The sequence below is a fragment of the Rutilus rutilus genome (assembly GCF_951802725.1).
Source record: "Rutilus rutilus genome assembly, chromosome: 13".
Classification (NCBI taxonomy): Eukaryota; Metazoa; Chordata; class Actinopteri; order Cypriniformes; family Leuciscidae; genus Rutilus; species Rutilus rutilus.
The window spans coordinates 32,747,268-32,767,048 of NC_140218.1; the positions used below are offsets into that span (position 1 = coordinate 32,747,268).

Consider the following 19,781-nt stretch of genomic DNA (forward strand, 5'->3'; position numbering starts at 1 on the left):
ATGTTTATCTCCATTACCATTTATATCCAATCATGTCACGATGGAGGCATTGCCTCTTCTCACATGACTTTCCCCCATTCATTCTCAATTACCCCGCACTAAACCCAGCGCTCGCTTTAGGGGGTCTGTTAAAACTCAACGGGCGCAGACTGTAACTTTACCTGCCGGCGTCGCTGCCGGACGGTGTTACTTTAGAAAAACTAGTGATTTATACACTTTTTAATGTCACACATTTGTGGTTTTATTTTTGTAATGTGAATTTTCTCATCCAATTTTTTTAAGAAGGCCCCCTTTAACTTAAGTTGGTTAATAATTTCAGTGCTTTTTAAGAGACAGCTTATTTATGTAATTTGTAAAAGGTATCAAATCAGCGCTTAGAAACATAGTTATGTAAGTTTTGAGTGTTTAAGATGTGAGGAGGGAAGGGATCTCATCCAGGCTGACAAAACTGTCAGAAACGGCCTGATTTTACTGTAAATATTTCAAATTCAAAGACACGCAACTGTTCGCAAAACAGCGAGTTGCTGTTAAACCTAAATAAAATTGCTGTTGAACTGTTAAAATTCAGCTTTAAATTTCAAATCCTGTTTGAAATCCCACATATAACCAAACTAACAATATTTTCACAAGACAAAAAAAAAAGGCTTCTCGTCAGTTTCTCCTAATTTAATTTAAGAAATCTATCAATCCTCAAAACAATCATTGCATTCTGTTGTATTGAATTATGAATGAACGTGACTACTGTACTGTACAAGCACAGGTGTAAGTGTTTGAGCTGAAGTGTCTGCTGAAAGAAACACACACACACACACACACACACACACCACTGCTACTGACCTGTAGGGGCCGCTAGAGCCATAATTTCATTGGCTTATTGTTTGGTATTCATATATTATTGAAATGTTTTGTACATGAGTAGATAGTGTTTGCCTTAGGTTAGAAATAAAGATCATAACTTTGTTGATAACGATTTTCTACAGTCATTTGAGGTTCGGTGTCCTTCAGTCTTCAGCAACAAACACACGTGAATCAAACCGCACCTTGACGTCCACAGTGACTCCACTTGCATTGTCGTAGTTGTGCTGTTGTTGTGATGTTTGGACTGTAGTTATGTTCATTGATTTCTTTCTGCTGTCAGGCGTTCCTTCAGGAGCTCGGTCGAGGACAGGAGAGCGTGACTTCCTTTAATGAGCTGTCCAATCAGCTTCTGCAGGAATATGCAGCTGATGACACGCGCAAGGTCAAAGAGCTCATGGACAAACTCAACACCGCGTGGAACGGCGTCAATAACAGGTATGCGCACACTCGCTGTATTTACACGCAAAATCAAGCACACGGTCTTGTCCTTAATCTCCGGGACCCGGAGGGAGAAGATTAAACGAGAGGAAGTGAATCATACGCACACACTCTCTGAAACGACATCACGTCATGTGACGCAAATGTATCGACAGATATCACACTTAGCACAACACAGACTCAATAACTGTTATTATTACTGCTGCATTTAATGTTGTACAAAATATTATAATATTATGGTAATGAATACCTTTGTTACCACAAATAATGATGTACTATACTACCATAATAATTATGCTATCACAAGTACTGCGGTAATATGTGCTACCGTAAGTATTTATTACAGCAGTATTTGCGATAGCATAATAACAGTAGTACCAGAGTGTAATTATGATTGTAATAATATTAATAATAATATATTTCTGTCATTGTGCTTTATGAATTTTTGTGAAAATATGATCATAATATTGTGATAATAATTACTACTAGTACTACTTTAACTTTGCTCTCATGAATAGTGCAGATATTCACTAATATATATATATATTACCATAATTATGCTCTCACAATACTATATAACAAATACAACCATAATAATATAGTAATAATTAGTTCATATATCATTAATAAATACTATTGTGATAATGTTGTCATAATAAATACTACCATAATAACATTTATGTAATTAATATTACCATAATTATTGTCTCTCTCTCAAAGTGCTAACATACGAATTTAGTAATAAATTGTATTGTAATTATGCATTTGTAAATATGTCAATAAATACTGTTGATAATATTATTGTAATAAATACTACCATAAGTATCCTTTTACACATATTGTGACAATGAATGCCATTAAATACCGCCATCATAATATTGTGATATTAAATACTACATTAATTATGCTTTAATAAATACTAATAAATTCTAATTGAATAATATTGCTCTTTTAAACATTACATGCATTATTCTTTTACAAATATTGTGGAAAATAAATGCTAAAACGATGCTCCCATAATCATATAGTGATATTGAACCATAACCATAATTATGGTTTCATTAATTATAGCGATGCATGTATTACAGTAGAATGCCGCTATAATCATATAGGGATATGAAACACTATCGTAATTACACTCTCAATCACAATATTGATGAAAAAAAAAATGCTTTCATGAGTACTACCACCACTATAATAATAACTGCACAAATGTTAATTAAATATGAATATGTTAATAAGTATATGTAGTTTAGTTTACGGCGGTGTGCTGTTCTCAGGGCGTCCGACCGCCAGGCCGCTCTGGACTCCGAGCTCAAGAGCCTGCAGGCGTCCCTCCGTGAGCTCGAGTCCTTCCTGAAGTGGCTCCACGAGGCGGAGACTACAGTCAACGTGTTATCAGGCTCCGCCCAGAGGGAGGGGCTTTCACAGGACTCCGCCCACATCAAGGAGCTGAAGGCTCAGCTGGAGGTAAGAACTGTACACGCTTATATTCCTTTATGTCCATGTGGGAAGCTTGTTCTGGCCAAGACCCGCCCACTTTAACAGGATCATGTCACTTTAACATGTCAAATGACCAACCACAATTTAAGGGCTGGTAAACAATGGCTCAGTCAAAGCCGGCCAATCAGATTTGAGCTCGTGATTTTCAGTTAGCACACGCCAATTGTGTTTTTTCTATTTCTGTGAAGCGCGTGATGCGGTCGTGTGTTGACTCTGGGCTGTACCGTCTGTGATGTAGACAAATCTGGGACATACAGGCACTAAAGTGTGTGTGAACGATATTCAATTATCTCCCTGTCAGTCCTCATTAGTTTCCACGTCAGCCACAGCGCCGCGTACGCGTAATCAAGCTATAGATCACTTCAGCTGAGAAAGAGTGTGTGTCTTCCTTTTCTTCTCCCTCCTCCGACGGTTCTTTGCCGAGTCTGTGATAGTCCTGTGAGATTCATGCATCACAGTTTGATCTCTTTATCTGCCGTCGACTCGAATCACGACCGTGTGGAGGATATCTCAGCCGCTCTCACTGCCTACTAACGTTCAGAAGCCTACACACACACTACACTACAGTACAACATCCGCTTGTGTGTCGTTTTATTGAACGGATCATCCCGACCCGACCTTCTGAAATGCGGAAGTCGCACCAAAGCGTTGAGTCATCTTTTGTTGTCATGTTGCTCGGCAACAAATGAGAGGTTTTGCACCCTTGAGTCCTCAGTTCATTCTGAAACATGAATTCATTTGATCGGAAGATTTCACCTAGGCCTAGAAAGCAAATTTCTATGGACTCAACATGATCAAAACTTGTTGTACACAATCTACTACAGACCTTCTGTCGTCTGATTGATAGTTTAAACTGTTTTAATAAGTGAAATGCCTACTAGTATAATTGTAAAAACATCCTCGTTTAGCTTGTGGTTCATGTGACTCTTGTGAAAGTTTTTTTCTGTTTTTTAAGAAGTAAATGTAAGAACTACTTTATATTTTTAGCGCTATTTCAACAGTATTGCTTACTGCACTGAAGCAGCTTGAAACTAAGCATTTAACTGCTCAAAAATGGCGAACTTATACTGTTTTTATACTAGTATAAAATACTAGAATAAATAGTAAAAATACGACTATTTTTTTATTCAATATTTTGTATGTTTCTGGGATTTTATGGTACTAAAATTATATTTATGGAATAGTTATGATCCATTTATTACCTGTTAATCACTTTTTGAGCATAGGCCTGAAAATAAAATTTCCAACTTAAACTGTCATAAATCTTGAATGCTTTTGAGCACAGACTCAAGTTTGGTCTTTTTTTTTAAAGACAACACTTATTATACACAATTATTCAGTTATACAAGTTTCAGTTTATTATTATGAAAAATGCATAAATTACTATTTTAAATTGCAAATGAAATATGTATTTTCCAAAATTTGTTCTGCTCTAAAACTGTAAGAAAATCAAAGCCATAAATCTAAACAAGCTATTTTCCTAATCTGAGGTTGATGTATATAAAAAAAAGGTCTGTGCGCAGTACCAAACGTTTCCACTAGATGAAATTCGAAATTCGCTCATTTTTGGATTATTTATATATATATATATATATATATATATATATATATATATATATATAAAAATTATTTTATTTTTTTTGCCACAACAATTGTCACATCTTAAAATCTTAAATGAATTTTTCTGCTGCTTTTGTCTGGACAATATACAGTGGAATTCAATTCATTTTTTATTAAACATTGGTTTCTTTTATCATGTCACTGTTAGCGAATGTCATTAATAAAGCTAAAGTTGTGGATGTGATTCCCAGGAGACACACATTTTGATAAACTATAGAGCTTGAATGCAAGCGGCTTTAGATAAAAAGCATCTGTCAAATGTATACATGGTTTAAATCACTTTTTTGACATGCTCATTTTTGCTGTCTATTTGATTTTTGTTCAGCTTTTTTCTTCCACATCTGTCTTCCTCTTAGATATCGTCAGCTTCATTGTAGTCACCAATCATGTACCTTTTTGTCAACGTTCGTGTTTTTCAAGGACAGATTATGTATTTCCTTAGAAGCAAGCTTGTTTTAACTGACGCAGTTGATGTTATGAAATTGTTAAATCTCGACTGATGTCTGTGTTTGTTTAACGTCAGTGACATTGACGTTAGAAAGAGAGTTACTTATGTCACAATCACTTCTCAACGGGCAACAGGGATGCACGATAGCGTGAAAAAAAATGACAATGCGAAAGACTTAATCACACTAGAATTGGGGTGATTTTGTGTGGGAGTGAATCTGCATAGGTCACGCATAAATTAAAATTTTCGTCATATACTCAACCTCATTTTGTGTCAAATCTGCATGACTTTCTTTATGCTGTGGAATACAAGACAAATATATTTTGAAGACTCTTTTCCATACAGCTACAATGAATGGAGACAAACTCGAGCTTCAAAAAAAGTACATAAATGCACCATAGAAGTATTATAATAGTGGTCCAAATGACATGGTGTGAGGAAAAGATCAACATTTAAGTTGCTGTTTACTGAAAATCCTTCCATCCAGCTTTTAATCTTTGCAACTGGATTAATGAATCAGTTCAGATCAGGTTTGTAAGATGGGTCAAATGATTTCTTAAATGAATTGTACAAATCGGACATACGTCGGTCTACGTACACAACGGTAGATTTAGTGAATAGAAACTGCACTGTGAACATATCCTGTTAAATGTATGTTGGTAAAATAAAATAAAAATCTGCACACGTGGTTTTCAGAAACTCACTGTAAAAATATGTTGATAGTGTTTTAAGTATTATGAGATGATATAATTGTGCTTTGTACATTTTTGCCTTCTAAAATTGACCAGTTTGACAATTCATAAACATATATTTCTTTAAGTGATATAATGTTAAAGGGGTGGTATAATGCCCTTTTCACAAGATGTAAAATAAGTCTCTGATGTCCCCAGAGTGTGTATGTGAAGTTTTAGCTCAAAATACCCCACAGATATTTTTATGTAGCATGTTAAAGTTGTCACTTTTTGAGGGTGAGCAAAAACACACCGTTTTTGTGTCTGTCCCTTTAAATGCAAATGAGCTGCTGCTTCCGGCACAGGGGGCGGAGCTTCAACAGCTTGTGTCCTTTTACCTCACACAGACATGCACTGAAAATGTCAAAAACTTTTAGCCTTTTATGTTCAAACCAGAGTCAGAAAGATGGAGATACTCGAGAAGAAGTGACCACATGTAGAAGCAACATTTCTGAATGGTTAGTTGATGAATTTATGTAGCTTATGTGTAGTTATCTTCTAGTCATTGATTAGCATATTCTGTCTTGATCATTTATAAATCGTGTTCAGGGGTCGGGGTTTATGTAAATTTTAGGGTTTGTGATGTCACTAACCCGGGAGGAATGGCTACCTGCCGTTTGTTGTAGTCCTTAAAAAGCCATTTCTTTAAAAGCAAATATCTCCCTTTGCTTTGAATTTTGAGCGTTGTAACTTTGCAGATGTTGTTAATGCTCAAACAGCACCATTACACTCTAACTAAAGTTAAAAAAGTGAAATCATAATCAACCACCCCTTTAATATACAAATATACAATCCAAATCAGTAACGTTATTGCATGGCTAATAATAATAATATAATAACATTTTGTTCCCTGTAGAAGCTTTACCTTGAAATGTAATCTTGTAATTGTGTGGAAAAGAGCAAGATTTCTAATTTTGTCTTCCAAGAAATTCAGTCAGTCACACAGGTTTGGACCGACATGCGACAGAACAAATGTTGGTTTTGGGTGAAGTATTCCTTTAAGAAAGTAAATGAGGTCAGTATTGATTTCATGTTGGCTTCGTGAGCGTTCGTCGTCATGGGTCATCAGAAGGATAAAACGAGATAATAATAGCACCTTCACAGAGCGAAAGAGTAAGTGATTTCCACTCTAATTCATTACTGTTCTCGTCTCGTCTCCCTCATTTCTCTGACGTGTCTCACTGCTCTATTTCTCCGTCTCTCCGGAGATGTGCTCTCTTTCAGTAAAGTGTGTCACCCTCGCTCATTCCCTTTATGAATCTATACACCACATCACTCGCTCTCGTTCTTTTGGTGCTGAAAGAGACACTCCAGCTCTTGAACGCTCTCCAGAGTTTCGTTGTATCAATCCTTCCCTCTCTCTCTCTCTCTCTCTCTCTCTCTCTCTCTCCCTCTCTCTCCCTCCCAAAGCATCTTCCTCTCCGTCGTTCATTCTCTTTTTGTGTGGTTGTGTGTTAATTCTCAGTTTTTTTTGCTGGAGAGGAGAGCACTGACTGACGCGCGCGCGGGACATGTTTGTCAGGGCTCGTCACATTGGTCTCGGCTGGTGGTGGGGGATCTGTGAGCGTGCGTGAGTGTGTGTGTGTGTGTGGCGGTGAGGATGCGTGCTCTCAGACGCTGGCAGTCGTGTGCAGGCAGAGTTAAGATGATGGCTGTAGTTCGGACGTCTCTGCAGAAAGTGGTGGTCTTCTTACACCGGCTCCAGAGAATGGCGATATCCTCACCGCGTTACCAGAAACTGTGCAAGGTCAGTGGCGTTCACACACACTCGCTGATGCGCTCTCGTCCGTTTCTGTGTTAGTTTGCGTTAGTTGGACTTAGTTTGGTGTGTCTTAAGTTCAGTTTCTTGGATATCTTCTCATGCGGCTTTTTCTTTTTGTTGTACCAGTTTTATTGTTGCATGAAATGTGAAATCCTTTCTGTGAAATCCTTTGCAAAAAAATGTTGTTGTTGTATTTGTGCAGCTGTTTCTTCTTCATATGTCTTGTTTAGTACATTTATAAGTGTAAATTTGTAAGTTGTAATGTCAAGTTCTGTTCGTTATACCAAAAGACAGCATTAATAACTCATATAAACCACATCAGACCAATATGAACATCTGAAAGACATTTAGTTAATATTGTTGGAGGAATTTGGATGTGATATTTTAGAGCAGCATAGAAGAGTTTGATGCGGTCCGTGATGTAGTTTCCAGTCGTTTATCTCAAACCAGAAAACGCATCCAAACCACGTTAGAGTTTAAGGAACATTAAAGAAAAAAACATCATAATTTGATGTTTTTGACACATGTGATCGATGTTAAAGGATTCCTGTTAGTAATATCCTATATGAGTGATACTCTGTTTAGATGCTGTCAGTGTGAGCTGTCAGTAAATATCCCTTGAGCGTGTGTGTGTGTGTGTGTGAGATAGAGATTAGAGAAAGCAACAGCTGTTCTGATATTCAGTGTTTAGCTGAAATCCTCACAGGATTTACACACACAACACACGGCACTGCTGAAAGATGGAGAGCTTGTCAAACAATAGCGAGTTACTGTATCTCTAAAACCTCTGTGTGTAAAATAGCCTCTTTGTGATTGGTTAATCAATATTGGCTAACATTCATCAGAGCTGGACCAGTTGCTAAATGCCGAATACATATTTACGCAAAGTGTGTATGGTCAATACGGTGAAGATTTCTGAGCCAGCTGCTCTTGCTGCTAATGAGGCACGATGCGATAAAGTGTGAAATTTAAGTTTTGACCTAACCAGACTTGATCGCAACAAGCGATAGGACATTTTCTGTGTGGGCTGGCGGGTTTCTATTTCTGTTCTCTTTAGCACCGACCACAGTGAAATCTGATTGTTTTTTAAAATCCCACTCCACATCAATGTATATCAAACATTTTCTGATTGATGTTCTGATGTCGTGCTGAGTTTTCACTTCCACTGTGGACAGTTAAATGACTTTGAATGCTGGAATCTTCTCGTCGTGTCTGGTTCGGACAGTGTGTGTGTGTTCAGTAAATGGTCTGGGTGTGTTGGGGACAGAGTTTCGATTTGTGAATGTTGTAATGCGTCACATACTACATCCAACTCACTTATTTCAAAAGCAAATTCTGTTTTCGTGATATAGCCCCTTGAAATCAATCAGACTCAATAGCCACTTTAGAGACTGAAAGTATAAGAAAAAAACATAGAGGTGAATTTAATAGGGAAAAATTAGATTAAACGCCACATTATATGCTATATTTAGCAGACACATTTATCCAAAGTGATATACGGTACATTTATAACTGGAACAATCTCACTGAAGTCACCTGAGGGTAAGTCTCTTGATGTTAAGTCTCTTGATAAAGGGAAGGGTGAAAATATTAAGGTATCCCACGATTTCTTTAAAACTGATTCACAGTTTTTTCAGCAATAGCAAAACTTAGTTTTTTAAGATTAAGTCTACAACAATTCTGTACAACGGTTTATCCAAAATAGCTAAATCACTCTGTGACATTCTCCGATGGAAACGGTACGCAGTTATAAAAGTCTTGTACCCGGGACGGCTCTGCGGCGTTCCTTCTAAGTAAATGAGATTGTGCATCAGAGCGACCTTAAACTTTGTGGTTGTCAGTCAGCGTGTGTCTTGTTTTCTGTGGGTTTTAGCATGTATCTTAGCACAGGATGCAAAACATGATTGTTATCTTTCTTAAAGATTTAGCAAAATAAAGACTACTGAGCCTTTTTGTCCGTGGCTATTAAACTTCTGAAAACGTACTCCACGGTTTCACAGGCTTTATACCACTTCAGATGTGCCGCTCATGCTGTTTTTGCGGTGTTGCACATTGTTGTTATGTTTTGCCCTGTGTATGATTTTTCAATAAACGTAATTTTTGAGTAATTATCTTATCGGCTCATGAGTCCCATATGTGAAATCCGTCAGACGAAAACCCACACACTCGCAAGCACCAACTCTACCTTTGAGGGACATAAGTTACTCCTCACTCGATTAAGCAGCCCTAGGCCAGATGGAGGCGGTGTGGTGATCGTTTAGGCGTCCCGGGGTGGCACTGCTGGCTCTGCACCCTTGGGAAGGCATCAGTCATTCTGCGCTCCATTACTCTCTCCTGGGAGGAATCCATCTTTTGGAGATCATTTGAGCCTCCAAAGACCTGCTGTCTCGCACCACCTCCGTATGTGTGAGCGTGATGAATTAGTCCCGCTCTAAACGAGCCTCGAGTTTGTGTGAGTCTAGCAAATCCACATCTGGCTCCAAAAATTTCATTATGAATTACATTCATGATTTACTTCCAGTTTCCTTTTATCTGTTATTGAGTGGCATCCAGGTCCCATTATTTCGACACGATATATGAACTTTGAATAATACTCACGGCTTCATGTTTAATGTTATTGAACTAATTTTAGCTCAATTTTAACTCGTCCCTCAATGTGTGATAGCATTTACACTAATATAATGTAAGTCTAACAGACAAGCGTTCAGAAATATTAGGCTTGCGTTTTTGTTAAAGTTACTAGACTCAATTTGTCAGTGAAAATTGGCACGGGTACACACTGTATGATTTTGGGCTGTCCCAGACGAAAGATGAGCAATTGTGGAAATCCTGTGTGGCTTCTAAACGGTGGACCTGCGTCGTACAGTGAGAGAAGAACTGACTGGCCAATAAAAATGCGACATGAAATGGCGTATTGGTCAACACAACATGGCGCTAAAACTTAAAACTACTTTCCTCAAGCTCCATTAGCATCCCAAGTTGGGCTCTTTTCCCTAACCATGACTACATCCATATTCTCCTCTTTCGCTTCCTCTTCTTTTTTTCAGTGCACATAAAAATCAAAACTGCCAAAGTGTGATTCATCTTGCTCTATTTGTTCACCACTCGCACATGCTAATGATGTTTTATTCTTCTACACTAAGGCTATGTTTACACGGAAACAATCTGAAGAGAAAACGCAAAAGTGACGTTGCGTTATCACTTTTTATTCTGCGTTTAGACGAGCGTTATGGGGGGGAAATCTGCGTGCATATGGTGACGCAAAAGTGTGTGAAATTCGATGTAGTATGCACTCCACGCGGCTAGGTGGCAATGTGAAGCACTGCCACACAACAACACCAAGTCCGCGCGCCTGCGTACAACCTTCCTTCTACTTCTCTCCCTAGTAGACTTTTGCGTTTTTACCCTTAAAGGGTTAGTTCACCCAAAAATTTTAATTCTGTCAGTAATTACTCACCCTCATGTTGTTCCAACCGCGTAAGACCTTCGTTCATCTTCGGAACACAAATTAAGATATTTTTGATGAAATCTGAGCCATGTTTCACTCCTCCATAGGCTTCCAGTGTGACCGAAACTTGCTGGCCCAGAAAAGTTATTAAAGAGATCGTTAATATAGTCCAAGTGACTCCAGTGGCTCAATCTTAAGTATATCAAGCGACGAGAATACTTTTTGTGCGCAAAAACAAACTTATTCCACTTTTCATTTCCTTCTCTCTCGACCTCTAGTTGGTTCGCGTAGTGTTTTTGCGCAGCGCGTCTGTGTTACACGTCACCACGTAGGCTCACTATTGGCCGACGCCGGTCATGTGTGTGTTGCGTGATGACGTGCAACACAGACGCGCAGCGCAAACACACTACGAGGCCCAGAGAGAAGGAAATGAAAAGTGGAATAAAGTCGTTATTTTTGTTTGTTTTTGCGCACAAAAAGTATTCTCGTCGCACGATAAACTTAATGTAGTGCCACTGTAGTTACTTGGACTATTTTAACGATGTTTTAATAACTATTCTGGGCCGGTGAGTTTCGGTCACACTGGAAGCCTATGGAGGAGTCAAAATTCTGTCAGATTTCATCAAAAATATCTTAATTTGTGTTCCGAAGATGAACGAAAGACTTACATGGTTGGAACAACATGAGGGTGAGTAATTACTGACAGAATTTTCATTTTTGGGTGAACTAACCCTTTAAGACGGGAACGCGACGGTGGAGCGTTTTTAAGATTTCCACTCTGGAGGGTGGTTTCACTTTTTTGCGTTTTTAAGCCCCAAAAACGCCGTCGCCGTCTAAACGAAAGGCACATCTGATTTTCACCCGCAAGCGTTCTCGTGTAAACAGGGCCTAACTTGCGTCGTATAGGTGTCATCATCATAGTTGTACCCATGTTTATTAGATCCGTTTCGTACAGTGTGATTTGTAATGATCTGAACTGATGTAAATCGGTCCTGTTGTCGTGGAACTTCTCTTCTTGGTTGATGAACCACCAACAAATGGTGGGGATGTAACCCTACACAAAAGGTTTATTCGGAACGTACCTCGGTTTTGAAGTCACGGTTTGGTGCGATTTTAATGCACCAGTACTGCCGCTTACGGTGCTGTTGTAAATGGAGGAAACTTTTTGAAGCGCTTCCACTTTTGGGAAGCAAAATGTATATTTGTAAATGTATATTTTAGTGAGAATTATTGATCTACCATTTTATTGCACTCCGTCTGTTTGAGGCGCATGCATGCCCACACTTGTTCAGTGAAGTCTGTGAAATTTAAGGGTGACTCGCTCGCTGTCAGGATGAGCCTTTATGCAAAATGCAAATACCCGCATCAGAATCTAACATTTATAGATAAGGATACTACCGTAAGATATGCAGTAAGTTATGCTGAGGAAAGCAGGTCTCGAATGCATTAAATAACATGCATCTGAGGGCAAGCCACTTTAAACTGTAGGTTTACGAGCTAGTTTGAAGCACTTAATATAATGCATTTCTCGTGTTTAGAACAACTTGGACCCGGCAGCAGCTCACTCTGTTATTTTTTTCAGATGCATTTGCAACATCAAAGTATATTGATATAAACAGTATTGTCCCATCCTGGGGGAAACTCGAACTTCAAATTGCGCTCCGCACATCACAGAAGTTCGGCGCGTGCAGTGGGTAAAACAACACTGCAGTCATTCGGTACACGCGTGCAGAACCGGAAGACTCGTACTGAAAATGTTTCCATTACATCTCTAGTAAATTGTCATTCTGAAGTGGGACTTCATTCTTAGGGGGATGAATCCTTGATTGATACACACTGAGGGATTAGTAAAACATTGTACATGAGTAGCATAAATAACTAGGTTGTCTGTGACAGCTGAGCACTTTAGTGTATCTTATACATATGCTAGTATAAAATCTGAGGGTTTTAAACCATACAGTTTAAGGTGACAGTTATGTTGTACTTACTCAGGTATGTACTGACTAATATTAATGAACTACATGTACTTACTGTAGCGTTACGGTTAGGGATTGCGTTAGGGTTAGTTACTTGTAATTATGCATAATAAGTAAGTACATGTAGTAACATGTAACTACGTCACCTTAAAATTAAGTATTACCAACCAAACAAGTTGAAAAATCATGTTTAAAAGCCTGGAGTTGGCATGAAACGTAACTGTAGTGAAGTTGTGAAGTTGTGTTTCCGGCAGAGGAGGTACGGTTCCCCGGGGTGTGATGACCCTGGGCTCAGAGCTCAGAGACTTGCTCCATCTGTGTGTGCTGCTTCAGAGGTTTTCAGATAATGGTGCATTAGCAGTCTGTCATGTTGCACACATACATACACCAGCAAACACACACCAGCTAGGTTCTGCCTCATCTTTCCCTCTCTCCAGTGCACACACACCGTGAGTCACGGCGACTCCTCCCCTCACTTAAAGCACTTTGTGCTGATGTCCATTACTGAGAGCTTGAGTGGAAGTGCTATATTTCTGTGTGTGTGTGTAAGAGAGAGAGAGAGAGAGAGAGAGAGATTGTAGATTAGACTGTGTGCCAAAATGAGATCAAGATTAATCTGCATTTATGACTCGAACATCAAAATTTGCCACATTTTAGGAAATAGACGTGTGTGCGCGCCTGCATAAATCCATTCTGACATTGGGTGATATATTGTCTGTCCTTGGACAAAGATGTCTGGAAATTGGTTGGTCGTACGGCTCCTCTCCTCTATACCTTCCTTCATATCCTCTCCTCTTCCTTGTTTCTCCTCTTCTTCCCCCTTGTCTCGTCTCTCCCCGTCCCACCTCTCGTTTCCTCTCAAATCCTTGTTTCTCTCATTGTCCCTCTTTTCCTACCTCTTCTCATTTCTCTTCAGTGTTCCTCCTCTCTTTGTTTCTCCTCTCTTCTTTCCCCACTTCTTTTTCCTCTCCTCTGCTCCGTCCTCATCTCTCCTCCTCTTATGTCCTTGTTTCTCCCACATCCCCTCGTCTCACTTAATCTCATTTCTCCTGCAGTTTACTTTCCAAGTCTCCTCTTGTATTTGTCTTTTCTCATTTTTCCCTGGTCTCACCTCTCCTCTCATTTGGTCTCACCTCTCCTCTCATGTCCATCTCTCATTGTCTCTCGTCTCTTCACTCCCCCTCCCTTGTCTTTCGTTTTTTCGTGTCCTCTTATCCCCCTCGTCTTTCCTCTCCGCTCTTGTCCGGTCTGGCGAACATGTTGATAGCAATCACTTCTTATTGTTGTTGTTTAATTTCTCCTTCACTCCATCTTTGAGTGCAATTCTGTCTGCTCCTGATCAATAAAGGCCTGTCACAGACGTCTTCATATACATACATTCTGGCCGCCATCCCCAGCTCCACTGATCGATTTTTCCCATTCTTGTGAACAAAGGCTCCGATTTCAATTCATCTTTCAGTTTCTTGCACTGCAATCCCTCGCTCTGGGGTGGTAGTCGAGGCATGACAAAGGAACGATAGCTTTCCTCATTGCACTCATTTGTTTCTGAGCTCTGTCCATCTAGACAGCCACTCTTTCATCATCCTGACGGTCTGTTCATGGGTCATGTCTCATGTTTGCTTTTTTCCATCTGCCTCGTCTCTTCTGTAGTCTTCTTTTTTGCTATTTTTCTCCTCTTGTCTTGCTTCATACCCCTTCTTTTCCTTTACTTTCCCTCGTCCACTCTCCTCCCCTCTTTCTCTTTTCTCTACTTTCCCTCGTCCACTCTCCCGTCTTTCTCTTTTCTCTACTTTCCCTCGTCCACTCTCCCGTCTTTCTCTTTTCTCTCGTGTGGGTTTAATTCAGCCTCAGTTCCACACATTTGTTTATCTTCCTTCTGTACATGCCTGTGTGTAGACTGATTGCTTTTACACACTGAAAGACAAAGAGCTCTTCAGGCTTCCATCATTAAGCACTGATGCCATTTCAAGAGCAGAATATTCGCAAATGTGTGACTTTCTGCTTTTTAATGTTCAGGCCTACATCCATTTATCCTTGTCTCTTTATTTTCTTCAGCCAGTGCATTTCAGGTAATGCTGTAGCACTTTCTTAACAGTCTGAAATAAAATGGATAACCCCCCTCCCCTCCCCTCATTGTTGCACAGAGAGCAAAATGCCTGTGGATAAATATAGATGCAGTGTTCTCTTGGGCACAGAACCAGGACTAAAGTCACTAAAGACAGATAAATATCCTTTGCTGGACCTGATAAATAATTCATGTACGAAAAAGAGCAATGAACGATGTGTAAAACAAAAGAGTTCACAGCACATATAGGAAGGATTTCCTGGCAGGGACTGAGAGATTGCTGCTCTGAGTGTCGTATAGATCAGACCCTCTGAACCTCAAACACGTGTCGCTTCTGTTGGGAATTAACGTTCAGACTACTTAACAGATGGGATTGACCTCTGTTCTGTCAGATTACTTTCTGTTTCCTATTGATCAGATATTGATCAGATATCGACCAAGTCTTTCTGAACGAGGCTTTTGCAAACCTTTACTCACGATTAGCATGTTGGTGCTGATGTTTCACACACACTGATATAACGGCCATCGACCAAGTTGGTTTGCACTGAAAAGCCTCACAAAGTTCTGAGATTAAAAGCTTTATTAAAAACCAATTAACTCTGTGACTCTTGTCAATGTATGCGAGAGTGAGACAGCAGAATATGTGTGGGCTTAGACTAAATCTACCTCTGCTGACACCTCTGTTCCCTTAATTGTATACATGCAGTTTTAATTATATAATCATAATCAAGTCTTGTTTATCTCAGTGGGTTTTATGATGTATGCATCAAGAGTACATGATCCTTTATAATGCCTACATCCAGACACTAGTTTCAAGGGTGTTTCACTGTCTTTGGCCCAAGGCGCTGGTATAGGCATCCCTGTTGACCCTACATAGGACAAGTGGTTTGGAACCAACTAATTAACCAACATGAAGGATGAGACTATTGTACCAGTCACATTAGGGGCTTTCGCACCGGAGGAACCTTTTCATAGTTCCTAGAACTAATGGCGGGAGTACCCGCTTTTGGGCGTTTTCGCACCACAGGAACTGGGAACTATTTTAGTTCTAGGAACTCCTTTTGGAGGAACTAATTTAGCTCCTACTTCAGAGTAGGGTCTAACCCAGTACAACAGGAACAACCCCTGACATTAGTGTACGCTGATTGGCCAAACGCACGCAGATTATAGCCAGTATGTTTACTCCATGAACTTTCTTTATGAACATGGAAAACAGTGATAAATGGACCTCTCAACCTTTACACTGAGGAGAAAATCCAACGCAACTATAATGCTGTGTTCACACCGAACGCGAATTGAGCGTCTGGAGCGAGTCATTTCCATGTTAAGTCAATGTAAAGACGCATTGACGCACGTCTGGAGGTCCTGCGGCGCGATGGACACGATTTCACGGAATTGAGCGTCTTGCACGATAGGCGCGATACGCGCAAGTGATTTTATTTGGTGCTTTTTGTGCATTCACGCGTTTGAAGCGAATTCGCGTCTGACACCCGAGTTGAAAAATCAGAAATTTGCCGTCTGTTCGCGCCGCGTTAACCAATCAGGAGCCGGCTTGCTGCTGTCACGCGGTGAAGTAAAAACAAAGCAAAACCAATATATGAGCCATATTAATTTAGTATTGAATGCTATTTATTCCATATCTAAATCTAGATTATATGAAACATTATTATTCTAATGTAAAGACAACCAGCATACTTTAGTGTATAACATAGTTTGTGTCTGGACAGTGTCCCTGGACAGGACAGGTTTTGGAGGCTGGCTCCATTTATCATCAAAACAAAAATAAATTACAGATTATTTTACAGAAATAACCTGAACAAAGAAATGGCACAGACCTATAGAATTATTCAGGACATCAAAGAAGGAATGACGTTGTTCAGCTATGTTAACTTTGAATGTGACACTGAACACTTGCAGTCATACATTTCTGAATGAGATGAAGCAAAACTCCAAATATGGGATTGTTTACCATGTTATATTAATAATAGGACTACTAATAATGTATGATTTTATCATTTTACCTTATATACTAACGTGGAAAACCTGCCATTTGAAAAAGTTAGTGACTCGAGGTCTAAACTTTAATGAATGTGCATGTTGTGGTGGACAAGCACTTGCCCCTCCCACAAGAAGCGAATTTCGCCTCGAACACGCGTCTATTTCGCTTCAAACGCTCGCTTTATACGCGCGTGCAAATGAATTCAAAATGTTCAAGCGTCCAACTAGACGCGATAGAAGCGAATTTGACGCTCAATTCGTGTTCGGTGTGAACGCAGCATAAGGGCACCAAGCGAAACATGATTGTGTATTTCTGCTCAGCTAGCGACATTGGGCATCAACCACATGGCAAAAGCTAATACTTTTTCATATACTGTCTACTTTCTTTGTATAACAGTTCTATCTATTTTATTAGACAGGACTGTTAGACAGATCGTAAACTGATAAAGACGGAGAATGTGAGCGCGCTGTTAGCTCAGGCTCTGGCTTTCTCAGCGGCATCAAAATAAGTCACAACAACAAGCGTGGCTTACGTCACTTCAGAGTTCATACAGGCGGTGCGAATGCAACCAGGAAAATGGCCATCGGGGAACTAAAAACTTTTTGTGTTTTGGCCGTTTGTTTACACGACAACAGCGTTTCGGGTGCCTGAAAATGCAAGCTTTTGAAAACGGGTTTCAAAGTGCAAGTCTCCGTTTAACCAACAAAAACGCAAATCTCTGAAGACGATGATGACATGCACATGCGTATTACGTGTTCAGTCTATAGTGTTTCATCACCATCTAATGGCCTGGCAGCAGAATACAGCGTTTTAGTCGTTTACGTTGATCCGTGTGAATGGGGAACGTTTTGACAATTGTGTCGTTTGTACGCAGAAAACTCAAAGGAAAAACTTCTCCGTTTTAAGCATATCGTTGTCGTGTAAACATAGCGTCGGGGTTGATTTGGTTGTTACAGTATTTTTTGATCTAAAGAGATATCATTGTGAATAGAATTCAGTAAAGAGTCCCGAAGGTCTGATCTGTAGCGTGCGTGCGCGTGTGTGTGTGTGTGTGTGTGTGTGTGTGTGTGTGTTGTGTATATATTTAGAAAGATATCAAGGGATGTTGAGATGGAGTCTAATCAAGAGTTCTGAGCATACTCTACTATGTGTCACACATTGGTGCATCATGGGAGTTTGCTGTCATAAACCCTTCTCATTTCGTCCCTTTTTTGAGACTGACTACAAATGACTAGAATACATCCTCTCTCCAGACACACACAAGCACACAGCACGCACACACTTTCATATCGCTCTGAATAGACTGAGGAAATAGCTCAAAGATGAATTTTGAATTGTGATTTTTCTCTTGCAAAAACATTCCTACACATACTGCTTTCTTGGTACTGCCTTCCAGAAGCAATGAAGGTTTTGTGTGACAGCTACTCTTTTTCTCTCCGTCTGTGTCTCTATTTTTTGGCCCTCCCTGTCACTCTCTCTCTCCCATTCTCACAATCATTAGGAAGACTCTGTTTTGCCCTGGAGTGTTGTCTGGTACTCTCTCCGATTTTCCCAATCTCAACGGTGTTAAACTTACTGGAAAACTTTTTTAATGACATTGGCAGTGTTTTGGAAGAGTGCAAACAGCCGGTTATAATAATGTTGCTTCCTCTGAAACACACACACACACTCTCTCTCTCTGTATATAATCACTAAAAGCGTTTGCATTCAGATTATCCATCCTGCTTATTCAGGGGTCAGTTCGATAGTGTTCAGCTCAAGGTTGAGAGGCAGACACAAGCAAGCTGATCTATGATTAGATGTTGTTCGACTGCAGTCTTTTGCGAGACAAGAACACACACACAAACCCCCACACAAAAACACATGTATTCCTCCAGCTCAGTTTGTGATTTTGACCTAGTATGTGCGTTGGGGGCGATCATACTTAGCCAAAAGAGAGAGAATGCTCTATAACCTTAATGTAGCAGGACATTTTTATGCTCAATTGGTTTCTATTTCCATAATGTTGTGATTGGAAGCTCCACCTATAATGAAATATTATTGGTCTAAAAAATTCCCATCATAACTGTACAATAAAGAGATATTATGTACATTTTCAACTTTCTTTTGTGTGTAATGTTGCTGTTTGAGCATGAAAAAGCTCTGCAAAGTTACAAAGCACAAAGTCCCTCCAGCGGGAGTTATTCTCTATATCAGTAACACTGTTCCTGAACTCTCTGAAACGCTTCGGTTGTAGTCTTGAGTTTTCTTGCAGGAACAAACACGTCACAATATTCCTCATTTAAATAATTCCCGCCCACGGCATACACAAAATAAAGGGGCGGGGCTTGGTTGAGTTAGTTAGAAGTGTGTTGAAACTCACGGTTATGGTAAGGGGCGGGACATTTCCCAAACACACTTGACCAATCACAACACACTGATCCAGTCGACCAATCAGAGCACAGTGTGCTTTTCAGAAGGAGGGGCTTCACAGAAACAGGAACTAATCAGAGCGATACTGGCAGACTGGGAAGAGAGGAGGTGCAACAATGACAAATATGGGAAAAATAAGGTGCAAAAAAAACAACATTTACAATACATATGCACATACTCATCCTAACATACTCTTGTGTACACAAAATGTATATTTCAAGCACATACACACATACATAGACATACACTGGTTACCGGGGAGAACTTATATTGCATTCATGATCACATGATTCGATCAAATTCTGCAATACAGTTATGTTAAGGGCTACACATCCAACACAGTCCATTGGTTAAAAGTCAAAAATGGTTCACAAGTTCTTTTTTTTCCCCTTTTTTTCTCACTTTCAACCTTATATATACATGTCACGGTGACCTTAGGTAACCGCTGTAATATTTTCATCTCTTTTCAACCATTTCTGCCAGTATGAAGAAATTCTATTAGTTTGTTTTCTTAATGAAAA

The 19,781-nt window shown here is 39.6% G+C and overlaps 1 protein-coding gene across 6 annotated transcripts in view; it reads left to right on the plus strand.

Moving 5' to 3' along the window:
- The window catches only part of utrn (utrophin), a gene marked incomplete at its 3' end in the record, with an annotated part of 265,554 nt that overhangs the window by 107,460 nt on the left and 138,313 nt on the right, over nucleotides 1-19,781 (plus strand). For all 6 annotated transcript variants that reach the window (XM_084428992.1, XM_084428995.1, XM_084428993.1 and 3 more), the window contains 2 exons: nucleotides 1,139-1,293; nucleotides 2,577-2,766. In XM_084428992.1, the coding sequence (XP_084285118.1) occupies nucleotides 1,139-1,293; nucleotides 2,577-2,766 (345 nt within the window). The remainder of the gene's footprint in view (nucleotides 1-1,138; nucleotides 1,294-2,576; nucleotides 2,767-19,781) is intronic.